Source organism: Rattus norvegicus, chromosome 3, assembly GCF_021556685.1.
Source record: "Rattus norvegicus strain SHRSP/BbbUtx chromosome 3, alternate assembly SHRSP_T2T, whole genome shotgun sequence".
NCBI classification, from domain to species: Eukaryota; Metazoa; Chordata; class Mammalia; order Rodentia; family Muridae; genus Rattus; species Rattus norvegicus.
The window spans coordinates 76,764,999-76,779,516 of NC_141536.1; the positions used below are offsets into that span (position 1 = coordinate 76,764,999).

Here is a 14,518-nt window from a genome sequence, read left to right on the forward strand (position 1 = left end):
TCCTAGCAATCACGTAGTGGCTCACAATCATCTGTAATGAGATCTGATGCCCTCTTCTGGTGCGTCTGAAGACAGCTACAGTGCACTTATATATAATAAATAAATAAATAAATCTTGAAGGAAGGAAGGGAGAAAGGAAGGAAGGAAGGAAGGAAGGAAGAAAGAAAGAAAGAAAGAAAGAAAGAAAGAAAGAAAGAAAGAAAGAAAATGCTGCTCAATTGTGTGCTTGCTTAGCATGAACACAAAGCTCTAAGTTTGAGCCCCAAGCACTGCATAAACCAGACATGTTGATGACTATAATCTGAAGAGGTAGAAGCAGAAAGATCAGAAGTTCAAGGCCATTTCAGTTTAAGGCCAGGTTGAGCTAATGAGAGCCTCATTTTAACAAACAAATAAACAATAGCTAATTTGGTGACCCCCAAGCTAGCCTCCAAGCAGGTTATTAAAAGAAGTTAGTATCCAGGGCTGGAGTTAAAGCTCAGTAGTACGGCAATGGCTGACTTGTGAAAGGCACTGAGTTCCATCCCCAGGAGCTCAAGTCACCCTCAGCTAAATGACTCCTCTCCACTCCGTGGGAAGCTCAGTACCTAACTCACAGAGACGATGTATAAAATAGTTACAAGGTCCTAGCCTCAGAGGCAACATCATGTGAGACTTTGCTCTTGTTTCCAGGACATAGACCTACCTAGGGTGAGGTCTAACCCTCTCCACATTCATCTTCTCACCAGGCGGCTTGGCTGTGGATTGGGTCCATGACAAGCTCTACTGGACTGACTCCGGGACGTCGAGGATTGAGGTGGCTAATCTGGACGGGGCCCACCGGAAGGTGCTGCTGTGGCAGAGCCTGGAGAAGCCCAGGGCCATTGCCCTGCACCCCATGGAGGGGTGAGTAGGTGTCTCAAATTTCCAAGTTCCTTCTGCAGGGGGCAGGGATTGTTCTCAGTGCTCTGGGCCAGGCTTTGTGGGTCATCCTTAGAGCAGTGTTGACAATATGAACTCTGTACCCAGAAGCCCTTGTGTCTTGGCTCTGTAGTACGTGCCGAGGAATCTTGGCTTAGTCAACCTCTCCTTCCTTCCTTCCTTCCTTCCTTTCTTCCTTCCTTCCTTCCTTCCTTTTGAATGTATGTGAGTTCACCCTTCAGACACCTCCAGAAGAGGGCATCAGATCTATTACAGATGGTTGTGAGCCACCATGTGGTTGCTGGGAATTGAACTCAGGACCTCAGGAAGAGCAGTCAGTGCTCTTAACCACTGAGCCATCTCTCCAGCTCCCCCTTCATTTATTTCTTAATTGGCAATTTAAAAACAAGCACATATATAGAACAAACATAAAAATATACATATTTGGGAGGTGACAGTGGTAGAATCAGGAATTCAAGCTCATTTTCAGCTACATAGTTAGGGATTGACCTAAGCTACTGAGACCCTGATCTAAATAAAGATATATTTAATAAGAGCAGTTATAGATGTTCTAAGGTAAAATAATAAAGCATTTTAAATGGAATAAAATATACAAATTAGTTAAGTTTGAACTGTCTAGTGTTTTTTTATTAGCCCATAGAGTGGAGCTAATTAAAAAGTATTATTAATTTAAAGCAGCCAGTAGTTGAGGTAATTAATATCATTAATTTGAAATAATTTTGAAAATTATTGGACAAGTCTCCTGCATTGAAGTCTCTTGAAATGCAAATTCTTAGCCTCTGGCGTGTATACATTCCATGCCACCAACTGAGGGGATGACTTGTAAGATCCTGCAATTAGATGTCAATTGTTTGAGAAATTTGGTGTGTGGGAGAAGGGGCATAAAACACGTATGGCAGCAGAAGAGACTGAGTCTGTCGGTCCTCAGTATGCACTGTACTCTCTTGCCATCTTCACAGGCACTAGGAGTGTCGTCTACCCTGTCTACTGCTCCATTTCCAGTGCCAGTTGTACCCTTTCTGTAACAGGCACTTAGAAATTCTGATGAATTTCTCAAGACACTTCAATCGAGATATTTAAAAACTTATCCTGAGGTTGGGGATTTAGCCCAGTGGTAGAGCAATATGGCTCTGTGATAAAACAACTGTCTAGGGTTAGGTTCTGGGTTTAGGGTTGTTTAGGGTTCTGGTTTAATTCATTGGGTTCGCTCTTCAAACACTGGGGGGAGAAGTATTTAAAATAAGTAATTAAAAAAAAGCATCTTTCAGAGCTGGGCATGGTGGCACATGCCTTTAATTCCAGTACTCAGTGAAGCAGATGGGTCTCTGAGTTTGAGGCCAGCCTGGTCTACATAGTGAGGGCCAGGCCAGCCAAGGTTATATGGTGAGACCCTGCCTCAAAGATAGATGGATGGATGGATGATGGATGGATGGATGGACAGACAGACAGACAGATAATAAACTAACAAACAAGCAAACAAAATGTCTCCCAGGCAAATGGTGGAACCTGATGTGTAAAGCGTCTCTGGTTATTACCCTCGCTGTCATTCATTGGTCCTCCACCACCCGACTCTTGACTTCCCTTCTTCCTAGAACCATCTATTGGACAGACTGGGGCAACACCCCCCGCATCGAGGCCTCCAGCATGGACGGCTCTGGACGTCGCATCATTGCTGACACTCATCTTTTCTGGCCCAACGGCCTCACCATCGACTACGCTGGACGCCGTATGTACTGGGTGGACGCTAAGCACCACGTCATCGAGAGAGCCAATCTAGATGGGAGTCACCGCAAGGCTGTCATTAGCCAGGGTGAGGTCTTTGATGTGCTGTCTTTCATCTCTCTGCTCCTTCCCCAATCCTGCCCCCAGGAGCCTTGGCAGAGGGTGAGATTTGTGTAGCTGCCAGGTCTGGGCTCAGCGGCCGTGGCAGGCCATGTCTGGACTAAGGTCTTTTTGGACTGTCTCCAGGCCTCCCACATCCCTTTGCCATCACAGTGTTTGAAGACAGCTTGTATTGGACAGACTGGCACACCAAGAGCATCAATAGTGCCAACAAGTTCACTGGGAAGAACCAGGAGATCATTCGCAACAAGCTCCACTTTCCTATGGACATTCATACCTTGCACCCCCAGCGCCAGCCTGCAGGTAAAATAAGAAGAAAAAGTCTCAAGTGAGCTAGATTTGTCACCGGTGATGTGGCTGCTGGTGCCTCTTGAGAATCCTCCTTGCACTTGTTACAGCTCCTATTAATTCTAGTCAGGCGAGACCAGAGATGGCATTGGCATGGGCTACTTGCTCCCTCTGCTGGACATTTCGGGTAGTACAACACCAGGACTTGGATCTGGCTTTTCTCTTTCCATATAATGTAAACATTTGCAGGTCACCTCCTGTGTGTCGTTGTACTCACATCTGGAACAGGTGTCAAAATTAATCTGACAGAATTCTTATTTGAGAGAGCCCAGCCCTCCATCCCTTTGACCTGGTGGGGTCTACCTTTGTAAACTTTTCATTTTCCCTGATCCGTCTTGCTCTGGGCTCTTTGAGCAGGGAAAAACCGCTGCGGGGACAACAACGGAGGTTGCACTCACCTGTGTCTACCTAGTGGCCAGAACTACACTTGTGCCTGCCCCACCGGCTTCCGAAAAATCAACAGCCACGCCTGTGCCCAGAGTAAGTGGGTTTGGGACACCCGCCTCAGAGGAGGTGCCTTGTGAGGACAGTTAGAAAGAACAGTGAGAGGAGTTGGGAGGACTGCTTGTCAGGCAGGGATGGCCAGATTCCTCAAGGAGCCCATGACAGACTTTAGACATTGAGGGTTCCCAATTCAAAGCTGAGGACCTAGAACCGGCAGTGGTAGCCGGAGGCTTAGTGGCATCGTTCAGTGTACAAACACCTGCGATGGGACATAGCTCCCACCTCGCCAGGCCGGATGCCTTCTGTCTAGGCAGAAAGAAGGTCCAGTTCCTCTAGAAAGCAGGGCAATGGTTTCCAACTTCTGTACCTTTAGCCTGATCCATAGAAGACTTCGTGTATTAGAACAGAGAGCAACTGGGATCCCAGATGATGATGTGTGACCACCAAGTAAAAGATGACAAGATTCCCTGGTCTGTTCTGCAATCTCTGCTTTGGTTCCTTGGAGCTCCTGCAAGACAATTTTACCTTGCAGAGTCAGCCCTAGAAATCTCAGCACACAGGTGACTTTATCCAAGGCTGGTCCAGGGAGGAGCTGGTCAGGCACAGGGCATGACCAACAAGGGGCCAGGATTAATTCATTATGTATCCTTACTGCTATATAATCCACTGGCTCTCTTAAATCTAATTATAATAGAATTAGGGGGCTAGGGTGTGGTGGTGTCCATCTGTAACCCCAGAGCTGGGTGCGTGTGGAGACAGGCAGATGCCTGAAGCTCAGAGGCCAGCCAGTCTAGCCAATCAGTGAGGTTTGGGTTCCCCGAGAGAAGTGTCTCGAAATGAATGATAAGGTGAAGATATAGAAGAAGCTGCCCAACTTCCACATGTGCACATGTTCACACACACGTGTACAATTTCACAGACAGACAGACAGACAGACACAGAGGCAAGAGTCAGATTCTCCGAGCCCTTTCCAGACAGTGATTGGGGAAAACATTCTGAGGTTTCATTCAGATACACACTGAGAACTAGTTTCACGCTGTGTGTTTTCCCTGGGCATTCTTTTTGTTTGTTTTGTTTTCTGAGACTGGGTTTCTCTGTGTAGCCCTGGCTGTCCTGGAACTCAGTCTGTAGACCAGGCTGGCCTCAGACTCAGAGCTCCCTCCGCCTGCCTCTGCCTCCCAAGTGCTGGGATTAAAGGCATTTGACACCACCTTTTGTGCCCATTTGCTTCTGCTGTTTTAGATGCAAAATGGAGGTGTCATTCTCCCAAAGATTTACCAAAGCTTGGAAGAGAGATTTAGTAAAGTTGGGCAGAAAGCTCCTCTCTGAGTAGAGAAATACATAGGTTTCATACTTGTGGGTTTCTTGTCTGTGAGTTGAATCAAATGTGCATGGAAATTTTAAAATATGTCTGTACTGAAGATGATTTACCCTTTAAAAAGATGCACTACATGGACATGTGTATATATGAGATCAAGGGACGACTTGTAAGAGTTTTCTCCTTTTATCCTGTGGGTCCCACCTAACTCCGATCGTTAGGTTCAGGGGCAAGTAAGCCATCTTGTTGGCCTGTATCAGCTGTCTTGGTCATTGTTGTCTCAAGAATACATCAGAGTCGCTGGAGAGATGGCTCAACTGCTTTCAGAGAATCCAGATTCACTTTCCATTTCCCACACAGTAGCTTACAACTGCCTGCCTGAAACTCTGGTTCCGAGAGATCTAATGATGTTCTCTGGTCTTCAGGGGCATGAGGCACACCCATGCCACATATGTATGCATGCAGGCAAACATTCCTTGTTTTTCAAGACAGGATTTCTCTGTAACCTGTGAACAAGTGTAATCCTGTCTGTCTTGGAACTTGCTCTGTAAACCAGGCTGGTTTTGAATTTAGAAATCTGCCTGCCCCTGCTTCCCTAATGCTGGCAGTAAAGGCTTGCATACACAATTCTGAAAAAGAGAAGGAATTATATTACATATCGAAACTTCCGTATCAAGCAAACAAATACATTGCATTTTAGATAGATAGATAGATAGATAGATAGATAGATAGATAGATAGATAGATAGATATTACAAGTAATTCAGAGATTACTTAGATTATATAGGATGTGCACAGGTTATATAAAAATACTACCTTGTTTTATATAAGAGCCTGGAATGTCTGTGAATTGTGAATCTGCAGGGGCCTTAGAAACAATTCCCTGCAAATAGCAAAGGTTAACTATACTGGAAAAACTTATTTAGACAAGCCAGAGGAGGCCCAGAGGATAGGAAAGCTGCTGTGAAGAGAGGGACCAAAGCTCCCTCTGGAGCAGGCCTGAGCTGCAGTCCTGGTACACAGCCACTGAACCCTGAGCATGTTCCCCCATCTCTGTTAGCCTCAGATGCTCTTCTGAGGTGGGGGCAAGAATAACATGTACCACAAAGCGTTGGTATGAAGCAGTGACCTTGGTTTTTCTTTGTCTTTTTCCCTTTCTTTCTTCCTTCCTTCCTTTCTTTCTTTCTTCCTTTCTTTCTTTCTTTCTTTCTTTCTTTCTTCCTTTCTTTCAGCATACATAAGAATCAGGCTTTATTTATTTTTTTTAAGTTTTTTTTTTTTTAATATGAGTACACTGTAGCTGTCTTCAAACATACCAGAAGAGGGTGGTTGTGAGCCACCATGTGGTTGCTGGGATTTGAACTCAGGATCTCTGGGACTGAACTCAGCCAGTGCCCTTAACCGCTGAGCCATCTCTCCAGCCCAGAGTCAGGCTTTATAATGGCATTTTACAAACAAAATTTGTTTTCACTGTTCCTCCTTCCCTCTTCTCACTCCCACACCCTTGTACTTCTTTTGGCCTCCTTTCTGCTCTGAGGTCATATGGTCTTTGACTTTCCCCTTTTCTCAACAACATTTCCCCCTCGTGACCTCCTATCTAATTTCATAGCCTATGCCCACGTTCCCAGTCACTTACACATGCATCTAAACATTGCCAGTTCAGATCCACATATGAGAGAGAACATGTTCTCTTGTTTTAACCTTTTGAGTCTGAGTCACCTTTCTTTTTTTTTTTCCACTTTTATTCATTTCTTTTTTTTTCTTTTTTTAAAATCTTTTTTTTTAATTTATTTACTTAATGTATATGAGTACACTGTCGCTGTCTTCAGACACACCAGAGGAGATCATCAGATCTCATTACAGATGGTTGTGAGCCACCATGTGGTTGCTGGGAATTGAACTCAGGGCCTCTGGAAGAGCAGTCAGTGCTCTTAACCACTGAGCCATCTCTCCAGCCCCCTGGGTCACCTTTCTTAATAACATAATACATTTTAGGTCCATTCATTGTCTTGCGAGGTTCATAATTTTATTTTTCTTTATGTTTGAGTAAAATGACATTGTGTGACTGTACCAGGCATTCAGCCTCTCTGAGCACAAAGCCCAGGGCCTGGCAAGGAAGGATCTTAGTGGGCAGTCATTGTTGGCTAATCTGTGAAGCAAACAGCAGGTGGAAGGATCATTCTAGATGACAGAATAGAAGCAGAGACTTTAGCTGGGTAGGAAGACTGAAGCAGGAGGATGGAGTTTGAGAAACTATGGCTATGTAGTAAGACCCTGTCTCAGGGAAGCAAAGAACCAGAGGACCTGAAATAGGATAAAAGTCTCAGAAGAAAGCTGAGTGTTGGTGTGGCCCAACCACAGTGCTGGAGCTGGTCCCGAGATCAGAGGAGAGAACAGTTTGAATGAAGCTGATAGACACCTAAGCAGTGGGGTAAAATCTGTCTCTACTGGACTCTAAAGTCTAATCCCACGAGGACGGGCTGGGCTGGGTTTCAGGGCACCTGCAGTATGAAAAGTAGGGCAAAGGACAGGTAGCAGGCCCCAGGAAGTGTGATTGAACCAGGTGTCACACAGCTGAGCATCTGTGTCTGTCACCGTTACTGGATTTAGAGCATTAAAAGGAGACCCCTCTCGGCCTTTGATCAGGTCTTGACAAGTTCCTGCTTTTTGCCCGAAGGATGGACATCCGTCGGATCAGCTTCGACACAGAGGACCTGTCCGACGATGTCATCCCACTGGCTGACGTGCGCAGTGCTGTGGCCCTTGACTGGGACTCCCGGGATGACCACGTGTACTGGACAGATGTCAGCACTGATACCATCAGCAGGGCCAAGTGGGATGGAACAGGACAGAAGGTAGGGCTGCGTGGATCCCGTCCCTCCAGGAGGGGAGTGTCTCCCCGTTCCTTGTAGTTGGTTGGGTGTGGGCCCCAGAGTTGGGATAGGGGTGCAGAGAGTGACACAGCATTGCTTCCTGCCCAGGTGGTAGTTGACACCAGTTTGGAGAGCCCTGCTGGCCTGGCAATTGATTGGGTCACCAACAAACTCTACTGGACAGATGCAGGTATGTGCAGGGAGCCGTGCCTGGCTGTCTTGAGTCTTCTGAGTAGACATGTGAGTCTTTAGTTCTTACCTAAAATTGCAACTTCTTTTGTGCTACACTTGGTGCTTGTAAATGTTTTGAGGCATCTTGGAGCTTATGACCTGTTTTGTTTTGTTTTTCCCATGAATGTTCAGATAAAATAGGCATTTGTCTATGAATCTTAGTGGGATAGATGCTTGGAAGATGAAAGGAGTACCTCTAAACTAGTGTTCTTCAAAGTGTGGTTTCTGGGGCTGGAGAGATGGCTCGGTGGTTAAGAGCACTGACTGCTCTTCCAGAGGTCCTGGGTTCAATTCCCAGCAACCACGTAGTGGCTCACAACCATCTGTAATGGAATCAGATGCCCTTTTCTGGTGTGTCTGAAGATAGGGACAGTGTACTCATGTACATTAAAACAAACAAACAAACAAACAAACAAAGTGTGGTCTCTGGAACGACAACATCAGCGTGTCTTGGGAAATTATGAGAAATTCAGATCCTGGACCCCCAACTTAACTCTCTTGAGGAGTTAATTGCAAGGCTCTTTAAAGATTTGTCTATGTGTATGTGTGTACCTGACTGTGTGTATGTAGACCAGGTATGTACAGGAGCCCATGGAAGCCAGGAGAGGGTGTCAGATCCCCTGGAACTGGAGTTATAGGCAGTCTTGAGCCACTCAATGTGGGTGTTGGGAACTGAACCTGTGTCCTTTGCAAGAGCAGCATGCACTCTTAACCCCTGAGCCATCGCTCCAGCCACAGGAATCTGTATTTTAACAAGCTCTTCTTCTCATTTTTGTGTGCACCGAAATCTGAGAAGCCTTGCTTTGAATCATAGGATGGAGTGGCCTTCCTAGGGTTAGAAACTTGTGCTGTTCCAAGGAGTGAGAGTAATCACTGCCTTGAATTTTTTTCTCATGGTCTGAGTCACTAAATATCTATCGTGTATTCACCACAAAACCTTTGCCAAGCATTTGCTGCATACAGAGCTCTGCGCGAGGCAGGGGTCGGGGAGAAAGAATGAGCAATTAATTTTTTTTTTCTTTTTTCTTCACAGGTACAGACCGGATTGAAGTGGCCAACACGGACGGCAGCATGAGGACAGTGCTCATCTGGGAGAACCTTGATCGTCCTCGGGACATCGTGGTAGAACCCATGGGCGGGTACGTGCTGTCCCTTCTGAGCCTCCACTCCTCCAAGAGCTGGGTACGAGATGGGAATCTGGAGGTTAGGGAGAGGGGCCGGATCTGTGGATGTGGTAAGGGCAGAGAGGGGACGTTGCTATATCCTCTCTGGCAAGAGAACCTTTTAAATTTTAAATTTTCTTTAAAAAGATTTTTTTAATTGTTGTTCGCTCATAAAAGCAATTTCATTATTAAAGAATATTAAACTTATTGGAAGCAAAATTCTTACCTTCAGCATAATCATTGTTACCACTTTAGGGCATATTTTTCTGAAATATTTTGCTCTAAATGCCCACAAATATTGGCAGTGGTGGTGGCGGTGGCACAGTTTGGGTTTTATAAAAGTGACATTGTTTTGGAACCAGATAAGTACCTGTAATCTTAGCACACGGGAGGTGAAAGCAAGAAGATCAGGAATGCAAGGTTATCCTTGGCTACTTAGCAAGTCCAAGACTAGCCTGGGCTGTAAGAGATCTTATCTCGAAAAACAAACCAAACAAAAACCCCACCCCACCCTCCAAAAAAGCTACACTTCAGTTTGGCTGTATCTCCTTCATAGCTTCCTCACTTGAATATAGTCCTGATTTGCTCTTCTTCATAGAATTTTGTGAGCTTACATGTCAATTATCTAATGTGTGTAGTCAAGAGAGCATGTGGCCTCCTCTGCTACATACTCTTTAAGCCTTGGCTGCTCATCTATCAAGACTCTGAGGTACTTTTTGGTAGTAATGGAAGATATAAGGCCTTCAGAGACAGCTCTGAGTCCAGGCTTGGGGTAACTCTTGGAGCAGAACCCCTAGAAGCCTTTGAGGACCCTGCATCCTCACTGGTATTTTTTCCATGCTGTGGATTGACCCCTCAACCTCACGTATGCTTTGAAGTACTCTCAGTGACGCACACTGAAACGTGACACTGGATGCTAACTGGAAGTTTAAGAACCCCTTTGCTTATGTCCAGGTACATGTATTGGACTGACTGGGGTGCAAGTCCCAAGATTGAACGAGCTGGCATGGATGCCTCCAACCGACAAGTCATCATCTCTTCGAATCTGACATGGCCTAATGGATTAGCTATTGACTATGGGTCCCAGCGGCTGTACTGGGCTGATGCCGGCATGAAGACTATTGAATTTGCTGGGCTGGATGGCAGCAAGAGGAAGGTAAGGGGGCCTCTAAAGCATCTCCCCCGCTCTGGGAGCCTCCAGGACAGCGTTCTCTGGCTGGCAGCTGACAGGACTAGGGAGACCCAGAGGTTATAGGACCAGCGTGGGACAGACACTGTTTCTCTTAGAATATATCTCCAGGGGACACAGGGCTGCTGGTTGATGACTCAAGCCTACTAGGAATTAGAGTTGATTATGGTCTGGATACACACACACACACACACACACACACACACACACACACACACAGGCATTGAAACTGATGGTAATCAGACACCTATTGCACACCTGGCCAATGACTGAGTTGCCTCTCTTTTGCCGTTGTTTGTTTTGTTATAATTTCCAACATTCAGGAAAACTGCAAGAGTATGAGAGGCATAGTATTTTGCCACATTTCCCACAAAATTTTCATCCTTCCTCTCGCCTTTCCTCTCCCTCCTCCCCTCTCTCCTCCCCTCCTCTTTTTCCACATATATACATACACAAATATAAACATACACACACACAATTACTTTTCTGAATCATCTGAGATTAAATTGGAAACATTGTACCATAGTTCCAAAAATTTTCCAGCATGTATTTCTTAAGAACCTTGTATGGTAAAACTGAGCTTGGAGATAACACAGTAGGTAAAAGCATTAGCCATCTAAGCATGAGGACCTGAGTTCAAATCCTGGTGTCCACATAAAATCTGTACAGAGTAGCACGAGTGTCTGTTATCCTAGGACTCTCGAGGGAAGATGGGAGGCAGAGACACGAGAATCTCAGTGTCTGATATCTTGGCATATACAGCAGAAAAACAATGGAGGCCCGGGTGGAAGGTGAAGACACGTACATGAGGCTGTCCTCTGACTTTCACACAGGCACATGGAGTGTACCCATAAGATATCACACACACTGGGGGAAACAACAATTAAGGTTGGCATAATACAGATTACTGTGCAATCCACACACTGTGTTTAAATTCATTTTCAGTTTCTTCAGTAATGCCTTGTAATAATTTTAATTTTTTTTTTACTCTTTTACTCCAATATTTAATCCAGAATCACTCGCTGCTTTAGTGACCCGGCCCCCACCCCAGCCTCCCTGGGGCTTTGCTATGACAGGGCCTTGTCCCAGCTGGCCTCAAACTGGGGCAACCTCCCGTGTGACTCTTCTCAGTTCTGGGTCTACAGACCTGTACCAACATGCCCAACTCATAAACATGTCTCTTTCTCCTCTAATTGCGTTTCTTCCTTAGACTTTCTTAACCTTTCTATTTAAAACAAAACCGTTTGCTTAGTTTTCCTGCACTACAGTGCATGTGTAGAGGTCAGAAGACAGCTTGTAGGAGTTGATTCTGTCCACACACGTGGAGTCCAGGGATTGAACTCAGGTCCCCATATTTGGCGGCAATCACCTTTACCCACTGAGCCATCTTGCTGGCCATTCTTTCCATTTTCAAAAAGGAAAAAAAATCCCTTTCTTGTGGTATCTGTTTTGATTGCTTGGTCAAAGCAAGTATAAAGTTGTTAACTTTTCTTTTGTGATTTGAGCCAAGACACACTGGTGATATGTAAATGACATTTTCCAGTGGTCACACAGCACTTAGATAGGTGTTAACACACGCTGGCAGACACGAGCTGAGAGAGACAGGCTCCAGGTCACAGGAAGTTGCTTCCTGGCACTTGGCTGAGCTCTTGTCTGATCCCTGTACTGTTTTGTGATAAACGTGTTGGGGTCTTCCAGGTACTAATTGGAAGTCAACTCCCCCACCCTTTCGGGCTGACTCTATACGGACAGCGCATCTATTGGACTGACTGGCAGACCAAAAGTATCCAAAGTGCTGACCGGCTGACTGGGCTAGACCGGGAGACTCTGCAGGAGAACCTGGAGAATCTTATGGACATCCATGTCTTCCACCGCCAGAGGCCTCCAGGTAAGCAGCTATCAGCAGCCGCTGACTTCTCCCTCAGCCTTTTTATTCCTTAGCTGCCCCACTGACAGCTCCCCATCCCTACACAGTGACGACACCATGTGCTGTGGAGAATGGCGGCTGCAGCCATTTGTGTCTTCGGTCCCCAAGTCCGAGCGGCTTCAGCTGTACCTGCCCCACAGGTATCAACCTGCTGCTTGATGGCAAGACATGCTCACCAGGTGAGTTACAGCGGCGGCCTGTTTGGGTGGAAAGGGGGCTGTCCCTCCTCTGCAGGAAACCTCCGATATGGTCAGAGAATCTGTAGGAGAGTGAGGGCTATTAGGAGGAGCAGGTAAGACCAGGTCCCACAGTTTCTCCTGGGTGTCTTGGATGTTAGAAAGACTGTCCTGTCTGAACAGTTTCACCTGTTGCAAAATTACAAGATAATTTGTTTAGAATATGACATCCTTTGTAGAAACTTGTAAAACAAATGTAAAAATGTGTCCTATCTACAATGGACTGGTACCCTCTTCTTCCTTAGATGTGCCACTTTTGTGAGCACAGGACCTGTGTGTCATTCTTGTGGGAGGAATCCAGGAGGGGGGCCTGGCTACTCGGATGTTAGGGGTCAAGGTTTCTCCTGGGGCTACTGTGTGGAAGACTTGGACTCTAAGCTCTTAGAGAATCTGAGTGCCTCTCAGCTGGTGAATGAAGCTTTCTGGGACCCTATTACGACCTTCCCTAGGCATTATGATAAAACGGTCCTTCAGAGAGGGCTGCTGCTATGATACTGCTTTCTGTTTCACTCGAGAGTGTGCATCTATCTATCCATCCGTCTGTCTGTCAGAGACTGTTTTCTCCTTCCATCATTTGGGTCCTGGAGACTGAACTCAGTTCATCAGGCTATTAGCAAGAGCCTTCACCCGAGTCATCCTGCCTCGCCTCCTGCCACAGAGTAAATGAAGAGCTAGGCTGGGCAGGTGATACACACCTGTAATCCCAGCACTTGGGAGAATTAGGAGTTGAAGACCCTCCTCATTCACAGTGAGGTCCAAGCCAACCTAGGCCATATGAGGTCCTTTTCCAAGCTTTCCTAACACCCAAAAAGGAAGGACCATTTCTACATATGTGTATCATCTCTACATTTCTACATACAGATTGTGAGGTCTAATACTCAGTACACATGATTTCTTTTCATTCTTGATTTCTTTCCATTCTTATAGTAATCCCGTTGTATAGAACAGGCTGAAATAATTTCAGAAATTTGCCTAGGCTCATACAAGCAGACCAATAGTATCAGCTTTGGGCTTCGGTTTGCCTGCTTCCAAATCCTCTTAGTGTCTCTGCTAGAGTGACTGTCCTCCCTCCTTCTCTCTCCACCTGGGCAGGCATGAACAGTTTCCTCATCTTCGCCAGGAGGATTGATGTTCGCATGGTCTCCTTGGACATCCCTTATTTTGCTGATGTGGTGGTACCCATCAACATGACCATGAAGAACACCATTGCCATTGGAGTGGACCCGCTGGAAGGTCTGTGTGACTCTTGCTCTCATCTATACCAAGAACCATCACTGTCCTTTCTTCCTCTCACTTTGCCTTCTGTCCTTGTTGTCTTTGCCAAGAGCTGCCCTGCTATGACTTCCCTCCACTTGTATCCATTTCCCGTTAGGCTCTATAGAGCTCTTTGACTGTCCTGGTGTCTCAGGCTCTGCTGAATCACTTGTGGGTGCCACTGTGGGCAGGCAGGACCTGGGTTGAGTTAATCCTTCCCTCTCAGGAAAAGTGTACTGGTCTGACAGCACACTGCACAGGATCAGCCGTGCCAGCCTGGATGGCTCACAGCACGAGGACATCATCACTACAGGTGAGCCATCCTCCCAACCCGAGGGCCACCTGTCAGGCTAAAGAGCTGGAAAATATCCCATCTGCCTTAAGGCAGGAGTCAGTGTGATCTTCCGACATCCTGCAGGTTTGCAGACCACAGATGGACTTGCAGTGGATGCCATCGGCCGGAAAGTGTATTGGACAGACACGGGAACGAATCGGATTGAAGTTGGCAACCTGGATGGGTCTATGCGGAAAGTGTTGGTGTGGCAGAACCTTGACAGTCCCCGGGCCATTGTGCTATACCATGAAATGGGGTGAGAGCTTTATCACTCTGGGTAGCTGAGTGGACCCAGCTTAGCCGAGACCATGGATAAGTGAAGGTACACAGTGAGAAGTGTGTTACGTACGGAAGCACTGTGGACCCTGGAGGTCACACAGACTAATCCCTGACCCCAGACTGTTCCACTGCCTTTCAGCTTCTTTCATTGTGTCAGTGT

At 46.3% G+C, this 14,518-nt stretch overlaps 1 protein-coding gene across 4 annotated transcripts in view; it reads left to right on the plus strand.

Annotated features, from left to right (window-relative positions):
• Lrp4 (LDL receptor related protein 4) overlaps positions 1-14,518 on the plus strand; it is a 53,772-nt gene that overhangs the window by 20,002 nt on the left and 19,252 nt on the right. For 2 of the 4 annotated variants that reach the window (XM_087654659.1, NM_031322.3), the window contains 13 exon segments: positions 729-885; positions 2,514-2,731; positions 2,890-3,066; positions 3,469-3,591; positions 7,519-7,727; positions 7,854-7,935; positions 9,010-9,115; positions 10,094-10,295; positions 12,027-12,216; positions 12,303-12,434; positions 13,584-13,724; positions 13,972-14,058; positions 14,164-14,335. In XM_087654659.1, coding sequence (XP_087510785.1) covers positions 729-885; positions 2,514-2,731; positions 2,890-3,066; positions 3,469-3,591; positions 7,519-7,727; positions 7,854-7,935; positions 9,010-9,115; positions 10,094-10,295; positions 12,027-12,216; positions 12,303-12,434; positions 13,584-13,724; positions 13,972-14,058; positions 14,164-14,335 — 1,996 coding nt within the window. 4 annotated transcript variants of the gene reach the window in all.